Below are 16398 nucleotides of genomic sequence, written 5' to 3'. Positions count from 1 at the left end.
CCCACGGCCAGACCGAGCAGATGCTCTGCTGCAGGCGGTGGATTCCCTAAAAGCGGAAGGAGTGGTTATCCCAGTCCCTCCTCAGGAACAAGGGCAAGGGTTTTACTCCAATCTCTTTGTGGTTCCAAAAAAGGACGGCTCGTTCCGTCCTGTTCTGGACCTAAAACGGCTCAACAAGCATGTGCACGCCAGGAGGTTCCGGATGGAAACCCTCCGCTCTGTCATTGCCCCAATGTCCAGAGGAGACTTCCTTGCCTCAATAGACATCAGAGATGCTTATCTCCACGTGCCAATTGCTACAGAACATCAACGTTTTCTACGTTTTGTGATAGGAGACGACCATTTTCAGTTCGTAGCTCTTCCATTTGGTCTGGCGACAGCCCCACGGGTCTTCACCAAGGTCATGGCGGCGGTGGTAGCAGTCTTGCACTCTCAGGGACACTCGGTGATCCCTTACCTAGACGATTTATTGGTCAAAGCTCCCTCTCAGGGGGCATGCCAACTCAGCCTGAATGCTACGCTGGAGACTCTACAGTCTTTCGGATGGATCATCAACTTTCCAAAGTCGATCCTATCACCGACTCAGTCATTAACGTATCTTGGCATGGAGTTTCATACTCTAGCAGCGATAGTGAAGCTTCCGCTGGACAAGCAGCGGTCACTACAGACAGGGGTGCAATCTCTCCTGCAGGGCCAGTTGCATCCATTGCGGCGCCTCATGCATTTCCTAGGGAAGATGGTGGCAGCCATGGAAGCAGTTCCCTTTGCGCAGTTTCATCTGCGCCCACTTCAATGGGACATTCTCCGCCAATGGGACGGGAAGTCAACGTCCCTGGACAGGAAAGTCTCGCTTTCCCAGACGGCCAAAGACTCTCTACAATGGTGGCTCCTTCCCACATCATTGTCTCAGGGAAGATCCTTCCTGCCCCCATCCTGGGCAGTAGTCACGACAGATGCGAGTCTGTCAGGGTGGGGAGCAGTATTTCTCCACCACAGGGCTCAGGGGACGTGGACTCCGCAGGAGTCCACCCTTCAGATCAATGTTCTGGAGATCAGAGCAGTGTATCTTGCTCTACTGGCCTTCCAACAGTGGCTGGAAGGAAAGCAGATCCGAATCCAATCGGACAACTCCACAGCGGTGGCATACATCAACCACCAAGGAGGGACGCGCAGTCGGCAAGCCTTCCAAGAAGTCCGGCGCATTCTAATGTGGGTGGAGGACAGAGCATCCACCATATCCGCGGTTCACATCCCAGGCGTAGAAAACTGGGAAGCAGACTTCCTCAGTCGCCAGGGCATGGACGCAGGGGAATGGTCCCTTCACCCGGACGTGTTTCAGGAAATCTGTCGCCGCTGGGGAGTGCCGGACGTCGACCTAATGGCGTCCCGGCACAACAACAAGGTCCCGGCATTCATGGCGAGGTCGCGCGATCAAAGAGCTCTGGCGGCAGACGCCTTGGTTCAAGATTGGTCGCAGTTTCAGCTCCCATACGTGTTTCCACCTCTGGCGCTCTTGCCCAGAGTGCTACGCAAGATCAGATCCGAGTGCAGCCGCGTCATACTCGTCGCTCCAGACTGGCCGAGGAGGTCGTGGTATCCGGATCTGTGGCATCTCACGATCGGTCGACCGTGGTCACTGCCAGACCGACCAGACTTACTGTCCCAAGGGCCGTTTTTCCATCAGAATTCTGCGGCCCTGAACCTGACTGTGTGGCCATTGAGTCCTGGATCCTAGCGTCTGCTGGATTATCTCAGGGAGTCATTGCCACAATGAGACAAGCTAGAAAGTCGAATTCGGCTAAGATCTACCACAGAACGTGGAAGATTTTCTTGTCCTGGTGCTCTGCTCAGGGAGTGTCTCCCTGGCCATTTGCATTGCCCAAGTTTCTTTCCTTCCTGCAATCGGGGTTAGAAAAGGGCTTGTCGCTCAGCTCCCTTAAAGGGCAAGTTTCGGCACTATCCGTGTTTTTTCAGAAGCGTCTAGCACGTCTTCCTAAGGTGCGCACGTTCCTGCAGGGGGTCTGTCATATTGTGCCCCCGTACAAGCGACCGTTAGATCCATGGGATCTGAACAGGGTACTAGTTGCTCTCCAGAAGCCGCCCTTCGAGCCTCTGAAGGAAGTTTCCTTTTCTCGGCTGTCGCAGAAAGTGGCGTTTCTTGTTGCAATCACATCGCTTCGGCGAGTGTCTGAGCTGGCAGCTCTGTCATCCAAGGCTCCTTTCCTGGTGTTCCACCAGGACAAGGTTGTGCTGCGCCCCATTCCGGAGTTTCTCCCTAAGGTCGTATCCTCTTTTCATCTTAATCAGGATATTTCCTTGCCTTCTTTTTGCCCTCATCCGGTTCACCGGTATGAAAAGGCCTTACGTTTGCTAGATCTGGTGAGAGCACTCAGAATCTACATTTCCCGCACGGCGCCCATACGCCGTGCCGATGCACTTTTCGTCCTTGTCGCTGGTCCGCGCAAGGGGTTGCAGGCTTCTAAAGCCACCCTGGCTCGATGGATCAAAGAACCAATTCTAGAGGCCTACCGTTCTGCGGGGCTTCCGGTTCCTTCAGGGCTAAAAGCCCACTCAACCAGAGCCGTGGGTGCGTCCTGGGCATTACGTCACCAGGCTTCGGCTCAACAGGTGTGCCAGGCAGCTACCTGGTCCAGTCTGCACACTTTCACCAAGCATTATCAGGTGCATACCTATGCTTCGGCGGATGCCAGCTTAGGTAGAAGAGTCCTGCAGGCGGCAGTGACACCCCCGTAGGGGAGGGCTGTTTTGCAGCTCTAACATGAGGTATTTATTTACCCACCCAGGGACAGCTTTTGGACGTCCCAATCGTCTGGGTCTCCCAATAGAGCGCTGAAGAAGAAGGGAATTTTGTTACTTACCGTAAATTCCTTTTCTTCTAGCTCTTATTGGGAGACCCAGCACCCGCCCTGTTGTCCTTCGGGATGTTTTTTTGTTGTTTGCGGGTACACATGTTGTTCATGTTGAACGGTTTTTCAGTTCTCCGATGTTATTCGGAGTTAATTTGTTTAAACCAGTTATTGGCTTCCTCCTTCTTGCTTTGGCACTAAAACTGGAGAACCCGTGATACCACGGGGGGGTATAGCCAGAGGGGGAGGGGCCTTGCACTTTTAATGTAGTGCTTTGTGTGGCCTCCAGAGGGCAGTAGCTATACCCCAATCGTCTGGGTCTCCCAATAAGAGCTAGAAGAAAAGGAATTTACGGTAAGTAACAAAATTCCCTTCTTTATCAAAATGACAGTAAACAGCTCAGTAAGTGACACATCGCTGGAATCAAGGTCTCTGTCTCTACATTATGCTGCTCTCAGATGGGGAAGCAAAAACCTTGTGACAAATTCCCTCTAAGATTCCTACTGGTGGGATCCATCTTTATAGCTGGATACAATATCTTTTTGGTAGACTTTTTAATTTTGTGTACAACCGGGGAAGCACCTAATGGAGTGCTCAATGGATAGCAGAGCTTGATGTGAACGTTGCCTGAACACTAAGGATCGAGCCCCTTCATGAAGATAGCCAAAACAATCTGCCAACATACTGTAATATGTGCTTCTATCATTTTACCTGTAATCAGTGGAGTTTTAAAGGAAAGCCATCATCAAAAAATGACCTATTGTTGAAATCAGATTAAAAGCAAAATTACTAATCTTTAAAGGGGTATTCCGATCTCCAACATCCTATCCCAATATGTAGTAGGTGTGATGATGATGATAATAATAATAATATTAGCAAATACCTCCAATTTGAAATGTAGTACAGTTCTCTTGATATAGCCTTGTGTGTTACCTGATGTTCACGGCACTACAGCTTAGGTATCCATGGTTGTGACCATGAGCAACTAAAGGACCAGTCACACACAATGACTTACCAGCGATCCCGAAAACGATGCGACCTGATAGGGATCGCAGGTAAGTCGCTGTATAACGATCTCAGCAGTCACTGTGACCCTGTCACACAGCGTCAAACACAGCGATGTGTTCTGCCCAGCAGGACATCGCTTTTGAAGAAAATGGCCTGGACCATTCTGCAACGACTAGAGATCTCACAGCAGGGGCCTGATCGCTGGTAGGTGTCACACATAACAAGATCGCTAACGGGATCGCTACTGCGTCACGGAAACCGTGACTCAGCTGCGATCTCGCTAGCGATCTCGTTATGTGTGACGGTACCTTTACTGTCACTATGAGTGGATGTAACCATGGATACCTAAGTTTTTGTAATGCCCTGCAGATGAGGTAAGGAACATAACTAATCAAAAGGACTATAGTACATGTCTAATTGGAGGTATTTGCAAATATTATTATTACACCTACTATATATTGGGGCAGGATCTTGGAGATGGGAATACCTCTTTAAATTTTCACACTGCACCCTGGGGTTTTTTAGACTCCTACTTTCTGTCCTTTCAGGAAGGGTTTAGCAAGACTCCTTATCAGTTGTCAAGGATCACAATGCCTCTATATATAACTGATAACAGTGGACCCACCAATCTCCATACTTGATGTCACACCTCACCCAGCTCCAACTCCCTTTACAATGAACTTTGCACTCCCTGATTAGACGCTTCCTTACAAAATATTGGGTTAGCGACTATTCATTGTGTCTAATGTATATGTTTATTCCCTGAAACAGGAAGTTGGTCTAAAGAAGCCCCTGTGGCCAGTGTGAAAAAAAAATATTCAATGTCTATATTGTAGTTTTAACAGTTTTTTGGTTTTTTTTTATATATCAATGTGCCAAAAATTAAAACCAAGAAAAACAAAGAACTAATATAAATAATAGTTAATTTTCTGATGATAATTTCCCTTTACCAGAAGTTATGAGAGAACCAAATTTAAAGGAGTGGGCCACTTTCTCTTTTTAACACTTGGGTTGGGGACATGATTTTGCTGCTTTTACAAACACAAGCACAAAGTATTCTAGGTTCTCCTCTTGCACTTGTTGCTACAGATTTCATCACAGACTGCACAGATCTCCTACTTGTACTAGAAGGTGGCCCGATTCTAACGCATCGGGTAATCTAGAATTTATTGTGTAGTTATTGTATGATTTTTGTTATATATATACAGATGTTGTTGTGTGTAGTTACCAAGTGTTTGTGTAGGGCGCTGTAAATGTTCTGGGTGCTGTCTGGGTGTGGGGGTGTGTGAGAGCGGTGTTGTTTGGGTGTTGCATTGTGTGTGTTTCGTTGTTTGTGGAGCGCTGTGTGTCTGCAGTATTTGTGTGTGGTGCTGTGTGTTGTGCGGTGGGTGTGGGGTGCATGTGTGTGTTTTGGGGGAGGTATGTTTTGCGCAATGTGTGTGTGTTGCGCGGTATGTGCGTATATTTCTGTGTGCCGCGGTGTTTGTGTGTTGGGTGTTGTGTGTGTACAGCGTTGTCTGTGTGTGTCTGTGTAGGGCGTGTTTGTGGTTCCCAGTGTGTGTGTGTGTGTGTGGTGTGTTGTACCTGCCCATGGTGCCCCTTGGCTGCTGCCCCAGTGCTGTGCCCTGGTGCCCCCTGTGGCTGCTGCCCACCTTCCCCCAGGTGCAGTGGATTGCTATCTCCTCTTCCTCATTCCCCTCCTGTTTACCTCTGTCTCTTCTCCTCCTTCTTTTCTTATCTGCTCCTTGCCCTTTTCTCCTCCAGCTGATTCCTATCATCTGCACTGCAGCACTAATCCTGGGAGTTGTAGTGCAGAAATATTACTCCAGTCCTTGTGCCATTCTCCTCTGTCAAGTTCTTACTTTTGGGAAAAGTCGAGTATGGGTTAATGAAAACCACGGTCGCACTGACAGCGAATATCCGCAGCCCCTAAAAAAACAGAACCGAAAAAACTTACACACAGACGGGGCAGAGCGGGCCAACGTGTGCCGGGGCGGGGCTAAGCGGGCCGCCGGGGGCGGGGCCAAGCGGGCCAACGTGTGCCGGGGGTGGGGCCGAGCGGGCAAACGTGTGCAGGAGGCGGGGCCGAGCGGGCGAGGCGGCAGCGTATGCCGGCTCCCTGCACATGTGTTACGGGAGCCAGGGTAAGCTAGTAACCATGATACACATCGGGTAACTAAGGGAAGTGCTTCCCATAGTTACCCGATGGGTATCATCGTTACCAGCGTACGCCGACTCCGTCACGATCCCAGCATCGCAAGGTTATGTCTGGGCTGGGTTGCCGATGTGGACTCCTGGGAGTGCAGCAGTCACCTGGGAGTCGGGGCTTCGTTTGAATTCGGGGAAGGGGCGTGGCCGAGCGGGCGATGCGTGCGGAGGGCCGGGGCGAGCGGCCAATCCGTGCGGGGGGCGGAGCCTGGGTGAGCGGCCAATCCGTGCGGGGGGGGCGGAGGCGAGGCGAGCAGCCAATGCGATGGTTGTCACTGTAACGACATCATTTTGGAGCAAGACAGACAGACAGACAGAATAAGGCAATTATATATATTGACTAGAAGGTGGCCCGATTCTACGCATCGGGTATTCTAGAATTTACGTATTGTGTAGTTCATGTATGATTTTTGTTATATATATATATATAGATGTTGTTGTGTGTAGTTACCAAGTGTTTGTGTAGGGCGCTGTACATGTTCTGGGTGTTGTCTGGGTGTGACGGGGGGTGAGAGCGGTGTTGTATGTGTGTTGCGTGTGTTGCGTTGTTTGTGGAGCGCTGCGTGTCTGTAGCGTTGTGTGTGTGTTGCGCGGTTTGTGTGTGTGTGGTGTGTTTTGGGGGGAGGTATGTTTTGTGCAATGTGTGTGTTGTGCGGTATGTGCGTATATTTGTGTGTGCCGCGGTGTTTGTGTGTTGGGTGTTGTGTGTGTGCAGCGTTGTCTGTGTGTGTGGGTGTCTGTGTAGGGCAGTTGTTTGTGGTTCCCAGTGTGTGTGTGTGGTGTGTTGTGCAGTGCGCGCGCTGTGTGTGTGTGTGTGTGTGTGTGTGTTGGGGGGAGGTGCGCACTCCCAAACGTGCTCCATCCCCCATGCAGCGCACTCCCCATCGTGCTCCATCCCCCATGCACTGCACTCCCCATCGTGCTCCATCCCCTATGCTGCGCACCACCCATGGTGCTCCATCTCCCATGCTGCACACTCCCAAATGTGCTCCATCCGCCATGCTGCTCACTCCCAAACGTACTCCATCCGCCATGCTGCGCACTCCCAAACGTGCTCCATCCGCCATACTCCGCACTCCCCATCGTGCTCCATCCCCCATGCAGCGCACTCCCCATCGTGCTCCATCACCTATGCTGTGCACCCCCCATCGTGCTCCATCTCCCATGCTGCGCACTCCCAAACGTGCTCCATCCGCCATGCTGCGCACTCCCAAACGTGCTCCATCCGCCATGCTGCGCACTCCCAAACGTGGTCAATCCGCCATGCTGTGCACTCCCAAACGTGCTCCATCCGCCATGCTCCGCACTCCCCATCGTGCTGCATCCCCTATGCTGCGCACTCCCAAACGTGCTCCATCCGCCATGCTGCGCACTCCCAAACGTGCTCCATCCGCCATGCTGCGCACTCCCAAACGTGCTCCATCTGCCATGCTGCGCACTCCCAAACGTGCTCCATCCGCCATGCTGCGCACTCCCAAACGTGCTCCATCCGCCATGCTGCGCACTCCCAAACGTGGTCCATCCGCCATGCTGCGCACTCCCAAACGTGCTCCATCCGCCATGCTGCGCACTCCCAAACGTGGTCCATCCGCCATGCTGCGCACTCCCAAACGTGGTCCATCCGCCATGCTGCGCACTCCCAAACGTGCTCCATCCGCCATGCTGCGCACTCCCAAACGTGCTCCATCCGCCATGCTGCGCACTCCCAAACGTGCTCCATCCCCCATGCTGCGCACCCCCCATCGTGCTCCATCCCCCATGCTGTACCAGCATCAGCCTCTCTACCCGCAGCATCAGCCTCTCTGCCCGCAGCATCAGCCTCTCTCCTCCCAGCATCAGCCTCTCTCCTCCCAGCATCAGCCTCTCTGTCCCCAGCATCAGCCTCTCTGTCCCCAGCATCAGCCTCTCTGTCCCCAGCATCAGCCTCTCTCCTCCCAGCATCAGCCTCTCTCCTCCCAGCATCAGCCTTTTCTGTCCCCAGCATCAGCCTCTCTCCTCGCAGCCTACCCCAGCCTCAGCCTCCCCAGCCTCAGCCTCCCCCAGCATCAGCCTCTCTCTTCCCAGCATCAGCCTCTCTGTCCCCAGCATCAGCCTCTCTCCTCCCAGCATCAGCCTCTCTCCTCCCAGCATCAGCCTTTTCTGTCCCCAGCATCAGCCTCTCTCCTCCCAGCCTACCCCAGCCTCAGCCTCCCCAGCCTCAGCCTCCCCCAGCATCAGCCTCTCTCTTCCCAGCATCAGCCTCTCTCCTCCCAGCCTACCCCAGCCTCAGCCTCCCCCAGCATCAGCCTCTCTCCTCCCAGCCTCCCTCCTCCCAACCTCCCCCAGCATCAGCCTCCCCCTCCCAGCCTCCCCCAGCATCAGCCTCCCCCAGCATCAGCCTCTCTCCTTCCAGCCTCCCCCAGCATCAGCCTCCCTCAGCATCAGCCTCGGCCTCCCAGCCTCCCCCAGCATCAGCCTCTGCCTCCCAGCCTCCCCCAGCATCAGCCTCTCTCCTCCCAGCCTCCTCCAGCACGCCGTGCTCCTCTGCCGACACTCACAGATCCGATCGCATACACACACACACCCACACACACCCGATCGCATACACTCACACACACCCGATCGCATACACTCACACACACCCGATCGCATACACTCACACACACCCGATCGCATACACTCACACACACCCGATCGCATACACACACACACACCCGATCGCATACACACAAACACACCCGATCGCATACACACACACCCGATCGCATACACACACACACACACCCGATCGCATACACACACACACCCGATCGCATACACTCACACACACCCGATCGCATACACTCACACACACCCGATCGCATACACTCACACACACCCGATCGCATACACTCACACACACCCGATCGCATACACACACACACACACACCCGATCGCATACACACACACGCGATCGCATACACTCACACACACCCGATCGCATACACACACACACCCGATCGCATACACTCACGCACACACACATTGACGATATTGCACATACGCGCTCATACTCACAACATCCGGAGATAAGACATGCTTCTGGCCATGTAATCCTCCGGCAGGTCCTGGAAGCTCACTCCACAGTATCGCCGCCGAGAAGCAAGCGATATCCCAGGATGTTTTGAGTATGTGGATACGATGTGATGTGTGTGTGAGGTGTGTGTGAGAGTGAGTGTGATCTGATGTGTGTGTGCTGTTATGTGTGTGCGTGTGTGTATTTTCCGCCGCTGCAGGACCTTGATGTGTGGATGCGATGTGATGTGTGTGTGAGGTGTGTGTGAGAGTGAGTGTGATCTGATGTGTGTGTGTGTGTGTGTGCTGTTATGTGTGTGTATGTTCCGCCGCTGCAGGACCTTGATGTGTGGATGCGATATGATGTGTGTGTGAGGTGTGTGTGAGAGTGAGTGTGATCTGATGTGTGTGTGTGTGTGTGTGCTGTTATGTGTGTGCGTGTGTGTATTTTCCGCCGCTGCAGGACCTTGATGCGCTGGTAACTATGCTACCATGGTTACCAGCGTATCCCGTCCCCCGCTCGCACGGGAGCCCACACCAGCATATGCCGGCCAGCCCCAGCAATGCGAGGGTATGTGTCGGCTGGGTTTGCGGCGTACGCTGATGTGGGCTCCCAGGGGTACAGTACTCACCTGGTAGTCGTGGCTCCGTGACCGTGTCGGTTCGGCGAATGCGTGGGGGGGGGGCGGGGCCAGAGCTAGCGTGCATTGCGTGAGGGGGGCGGGGCGTGGCCGAGTTGCCAATGCCTGCAGGGTGCCGGGGCGAGAGGCCAATATGTGGGGGGGCGGAGCCTGGGCGAGCGGCCGGCCAATCCGTGTGGGGGCGCAGCCTGGGCGAGCGGCCAATCCGTGCGGGGGGGTGGGGCCATGGCGAGCCCAGCGGCCAATCAGCTTTGTGTCACCGTAAGGACACAATTTTGGAGCAAGACAGACAGACAGACAGAATAAGGCAATTATATATATAGATAATGGCTGCTAGTGGAGGAGCATGTGACCAGACCTGTCCTTCTGCCTCCTCCAATAAAAAAGCAGCTTTCCTTTGTGAGTTGGTTTTTATTGGAAGAGGCTGATGGGCTGGTCTGGTCACATGCTCCTGGCCATACATGACTTCCGATGGACGACAAGTGCAAGAGGAGACTCTTTGATGTTAATAAAAGCTACAAAACTGTGACCCCCATCACATCTGAAATAAAGATGTAGGGGCCAAACCTAATCCTGTATAAAATATATATTACCCCAAAAATAATGTCATTTTGAATGCGACTCTCTGATTTTAATGAGGCTCTCTGACCTATTTCAGCTCTCTCGGGAAGCGGTCATTTGGCTTGGTGTTCATCACAAACAGAAAAAAGCTCTAGAAATCTTTGCAAGGGAGATTGCACCCGCAGGCACCGGAATGGGTAACTGTACTGCTACTATTCATGTTATCTAATTAAATGGGTTCTCCCATTTTAAGAATTTTTTTTTGCTATCCTCCATTAGTAGTAAATTAGTAAGTTAAAAACGGATTGTATTTTCTTACTACTATAGGAAAAACTTTTCTGAAAGGAGACAACCATGTAATAATATGGTTAAAAAGTGTAAAAACACAATTGATTCTGCACTGGTAAAATTGCATTCAGGGTACCCGTACGTGTAGTGGTTTGAATCTTGCAATTATAGTTTTATCATAAATTGTTGTGGTTTTGTTGTCCGGTTTTTGGCCATGTCGCTTGGACAACTAAAACACACATGCCCCGATACCACACGACTGACTATATTCACAGCTGTGTTCATAAAGGTGCATGTTAGAGTCAGAGGCTTTCGAATCATTAAGAGGTGCTCACATGTTAATGACTCGACAGCGTCTAACAAGTGGCATGTGCCTCCATATACCCCACCAGTAGTTTTACTCTAGTCAGGGAGTGGAGTAAGATTTCCAGTATAAAGTATGCCGCAGCTCCGCATATGAATTAGACTGAACAATGGAAGAAAAAATTCAGCATCCACCAAAATGTGATTAATTAAAAAAATCACTTTTATTTCCAAGAGTAAAATCAGGACAAAATTATGAAAAAGTGGATAGAAAGGCAGGCAACAGTTTACACATTTCGAGCAAAGGACTTGTTCTTAACCATTACATGTTTTACAACTCGGGAGTCTTGGAACATATCCTTTGCTCGAAGCTTGCCTTCCTATTTACTTTTTAAAAAATATTTTTGCCCTTATTGTAATCTTGGAAATAAAAGCCATGTTTTAATTTATCACATTTGGCGGTTGCTGGACTTTTTTTCTTCCATTGATCATCATTACCTGAAAGCCAGTTCTAAGTTCTCCACGCACCGCACCCTGGATGGATCTATTATCAAGGTTGGATATTTTGGGAAAACCGCAAATGGAGTTTTTCAGGGTCACAGAGACGGATTTCAAATCGATCTGCGCAGCTATAAATGAATCAGACAATGAAACGTGTTCACTGCTTGAGCAGAAGTTAACTTCTGACCCGTTTATTCAAGAATCTTGTGATTATACCATACAACATTCGACTTCGACCTTGGAGCAAGAACAAGGAATCAACATACCACATCCCATATGGTGTGAACCAACTGATTATGAATTCTCTCAGTATGTTATCAATACCTCTTTGTTCATTGTTCATTTTGGCTTCATTATCTTTGTTAACACACTGCGAAATACACATCTTAGAATCATATTATGAAGCTTCTATACGATTGTCATACAGACACACAAATAATTATGCAACGACATCTATACTTTGATTATTTACATACACAGATCATATTATTACATCTGGATCATCTTATTACATCTGGACAAACGGCCTATAGCCCAGGCCTACCCTCACACTATCTGGTGAGCTGATACATACTTTTCAGATTAATATTGATATAAGAGTAAGGGGTACTTTGCACGCTGCGACATCGCTAGCCGATGGTAGTGATGCCGAGCGCGATAGTACCCGCCCCCGTCGCACATGCGATATCTTGTGATAGCTGCCGTATTGAACATTATCGCTACGGCAGCTTCACATGCACTTACCTGCCCTGCGACGTCGCTCTGGCCGGCGACCCGCCTACTTCCTAAGGGGGCGGGTCGTGCGGCGTCACAGCGACGTCACACGGCAGGTGGCCAATAGAAGCGGAGGGGCGGAGATGAGCGGGACCTAAACATCCCGCCCACCTCTTTCCTTCCGCATAGCCGGTGGAGGTAGGTAAGGAGAAGTTCCTCGCTCTTGCGGCTTCATACACAGCGATGTGTGCTGCCGCAGGAACGAGGAACAACATCGTACCTGTCGCTGCAGCGAAATTATGAAAATGACCGACACTACACAGATCACCGATTTACGACGCTTTTGCGGTGCATCTAGGCTTTACACGTTGCGACGTCGTTACTGGCGCCGGATGTGCGTCACTTTCGATTTGACCCCGACGACATCGCAGCAGCGGTGTCGCAACGTGCAAAGTACCCCTCAGGCTAAGTTCACACAGTGCATCTTTTGCTACGTTTTTGCGGTCACAAAGATCCACCAAAATGCATGCATTTCCTTCCCCCAGCAAAGTCTGAGATTTTGATTTTGCTGTCCACACTGGGCTTCTTTTGTTGGCTGCAGTTTTGAAGATGCACCCAAGATGCAGCATGTCAATTCTTTTTGCATTTTTCCAGCATTTTTGAGCCCTTCTGGTCAGTAGATTTGACTTAATAAAAATGCATAGCCTAAGGGTATGTTCACATGCGGCATCTTTTTTTTTTTTTTACCACAAAGATGCAGTGTTTGTGTCCCAAAAAACGCACTGCGGCAAAAAAACGCAATGCTTTTACTGCATTTTGCCCAAAGTGTTTTTTTTAAGTCAAATTTATTGACTGGTAGGGCTCAAACGCTGGAAAAAACACAAAAAAGAATTGACATGCTGCATCTTCAAGATGCAGTCAACAAAAGATGCCCAGTGGGGACAGCAAAATCAGAATCTCAAGCTTTGCTGGGAGAAGGAAATGCATGCATTTAGGTGCATCGTTGTGACCTCAAAAACGCAGCAAAAGATGCCCTGTGGGAACATAGCCTAAAGCGGGCTTTACACACTGCGATATCGGTCCCGATATCGCTAGTGTGGGTACCCGCCCCCATCTGTTGCGCGACACGGGCAAATCGCTGCCCGTGCCGCACAACATTGCCCAGACCCGTCACACATACTTACCTGCCCGGTGACGTCACTGTGACCAGCGAACCGCCTCCTTTCTAAGGGGGCGGTCCATGCGGCGTCACAGCGACGTCACTGAGCGGCCGCCCAATAGCAGCGGAGGGGCGGAGCTGAGCGAGACGTAACATCCCGCCCACCTCCTTCCTTCCGCATAGCGGCCGGGAGGCAGGTAAGGAGAGCTTCCTCGTTCCTGCGGTGTCACACGGAGCGATGTGTGCTGCCGCAGGAACGAGGAACAACCTCGTTACTGCTGCAGTAACGATTTTTGAGAATGGACCCCCATGTCATTGATGAGCGATTTTGCACGTTTTTGCAACGATGCAAAATCGCTCATCGGTGTCACACGCAACGGCATCGCTAATGCGGCCGGATGTGCGTCACCAATTCAGTGACCCCAACGAGTTCGCATTAGCGATGTCGTAGCGTGTAAAGCCCCCTTTACACGAGCTGTGGCTTCAGCCCACTTTGGTAGAGCTGAGCAAAAACACCAAAAACCTCAGAATTTTACGTAACGCTCAGTGATTCTAGCGTAACTGCTTTTATGAATTGTTTTTTATTTCCAACCAAAAAAACTGCATCACAAAACTGCAGCAATTCATGGTAAATAGTTTACAGTTTTTGCTCTGTATTTCTTGATCACTCAGATCAAATTAGATGATGCCCATGCTCATGGCAATGTGTGGGAAGTAAGAATAAGAATATGTATATTTATGGCTGGTTCTAAAGTCATAGCCGCTAAGAAGCTACTTTGGGCTAAAAAGAATGAGCGAGCACACTCTTCCTTTATTCATACAGTAGTCACTTTATTTTGCACCATCAGTGTTGGCGTTTTGCTATCTAGCACTACTGGGGGTGTTTTCCACTGTGTGAATTGTGTATTTTATGGCAGTACTATTTCATGATCACTAAAAATATGAATGCTGCTGACAACTACCATTCAAGCGCTTTCACAATTTGCATTAGAAAGTTGTCAGAGCAGCCTTTGCAGCAACAGAGAGCAGTTTTTTGCTACCACCAGTGAATGCATCGCTAAATTGAGGTCATAATCATGATTGCTAAACTCCTCTTCGTTATTTTTTCTCTGCTATGAAATGAGAAACCACAGATGGTCCAAAACCTTTACGGACTTAAATTCCACCCTTTTTTGGGACACGTCCTAATGTTGTTAACATAATGCCCTTGATTAAAGGGAAGCTGTCACCAGGTTTTTCTCTTATAAGATGTAGCCACCACCAGTGAGCCCTTATATACAGGATTCCAGGATTCCAGTATATAAGACCCCAGGCTGCTTTGTAGAACGTAAAAAACACCTTTATAATACTGCTCTAGGGGCGGTCCAGTCCGATGGGTGTCGATGCTCTCAATCTGGCGCCTCCTCCATCTTGTGCTATTGACTCGCCCCAGGGCTATGGGGTACTCTGTCCCGGGAGGTGTACTACTGGGGATGTGTCACTGGGTGGCCGTTGCCCGGTTCTGTGAATCTGGGGATTGCTTTAAAAGGGGTTATGTACAGGGGAATGTTTAATAAAGTTTATATCGTGACTCCACTTGCGGGTTGCGGTTATGGAGATAGAACCCCCGCTGCAGTCTCTCCACTGGGGCTGATGTTGACGGCAGCCTGGATGTTCGGCCCTCCGCAAGTAGTGCCGGGGCTCAAGGGGGTAGGTGATGGAATTAGTGGATCGTAGGTGCCGGAGCGCAGGACGGCGTCGCCGGTAAGTAATGAGGACGAGGCAAGAGCTCCGGTTCAGGTCTTTTACTCACTGGTTAGGAGATTGCCCGAGAGTGGCCTGGTTCACTGCTGGTAAGTCTCTGATTATCTAGTGTAAGATCCAGGCGGTTACTGGTGTCAGTGTAAATGTCCTGTTTGTCCTCGCTATCCAGCGATCAGCAGAAGGAACCTGGGCTGAGCTCCTGCTCCCAAGCCCCAGGCTCCACAATGGCAAGATAAGCTGTGTGTCCCACCAGCACTGGTGCTCTCCTGCACCCAGTCTGGTCTCAGGGGACTTCCCTCCAGCAAAGCTCTATGTGTCATGGCTACCTCCTCTTATACCCCAAGTAGCACTCGCCCCCCAGTGGCTGTCCTGGTGTCCCATACTACCGGATGGTTAACTCTTCCTATCCACCCCAGTCCACTACCCCCTGTGGGGAAGGCACCTAACTGCATGTGTAATCTGTATTGGTGTGAGCACCGGCAAACCACCTGTCACTTACCCCAGACAGATACTGCTCCTTAATTCAGTTGCAGTACCCTGTAATGACGAGAGCCTCAGGGGTGCTATATTATCGCCGGCATTCTGCCCAGCCCCATGTGCATGACACCTCCCGCGTCATTCAGAGAGAGGCCGCCATAGCTCTCCTGTGCATGCGCACTTTGAGCTCACCAGTTGAGGCCAGATCAAAGTACTGTAGTGTGCATGCACGGGCGATCTTTGACCTTTCCTCGCGTCTGAGCATTACAGAACTTGGCTCTGCCCTCAGGCGGGCAGATCAAAGTGTGCATGCATAGGAGTGCAATGGAGGCCTGTGTGTGAATGACGCGGGATGCGTCATACTCATGGGGCTGGGCAGGATGCCAGCGATCGTACAAAATAGAGGAGATGCTGGACCGAGAGCAACGACACCCATCGGACTGGACTGCCCACTAGGCAAGTATTATTAGGGTGTTTTTTACGTCATACAGAAAGGCCTGGGCTCTGATTCTAGAATTCTGTATCTCAAAGCTTAGTGGGGGTGGCCGCAGCTCATTAGGGACAAACCTGGTGACAAGTTCCCTTTTAATAAAGAGTCCATAATTAAAGTGGTTGTCCCATAATCAATGAAAGACTAAATCCCTATCTGCCTGGTTTATTTAATTTGCAGCTCTTATTTTCTGCACTGCTTTTCAGCTATTAGCTGTAAGTATAATTAACAATAATATTTTGGAACGTGACCTTTAAAGTATGATAGTCCTGGGCTGTGAAGATACCGAGATGGATGTGTTTTTCTACTTAAAGCTTTATTTACATAAGAGAGTTCAGTCAGTGGTCAAATGCTCTAAATTAACACAATGAATGTTCTGTCATTTCTCATTTACATAATCTCAT

General features: G+C 50.4%; 1 protein-coding gene across 1 annotated transcript in view; it reads left to right on the top strand.

Moving 5' to 3' along the window:
- The window catches only part of LOC142310199 (uncharacterized), a 140525-nt gene that overhangs the window by 85078 nt on the left and 39049 nt on the right, over positions 1–16398 (top strand). The window contains exon 14 of the mRNA XM_075347688.1: positions 10417–10516. Coding sequence (XP_075203803.1) covers positions 10417–10516 — 100 coding nt within the window. The remainder of the gene's footprint in view (positions 1–10416; positions 10517–16398) is intronic.

This window comes from Anomaloglossus baeobatrachus, chromosome 1, assembly GCF_048569485.1.
Source record: "Anomaloglossus baeobatrachus isolate aAnoBae1 chromosome 1, aAnoBae1.hap1, whole genome shotgun sequence".
In the NCBI taxonomy this organism is placed as follows: Eukaryota; Metazoa; Chordata; class Amphibia; order Anura; family Aromobatidae; genus Anomaloglossus; species Anomaloglossus baeobatrachus.
This window is presented reverse-complemented; position numbering and strand designations above follow the sequence as displayed.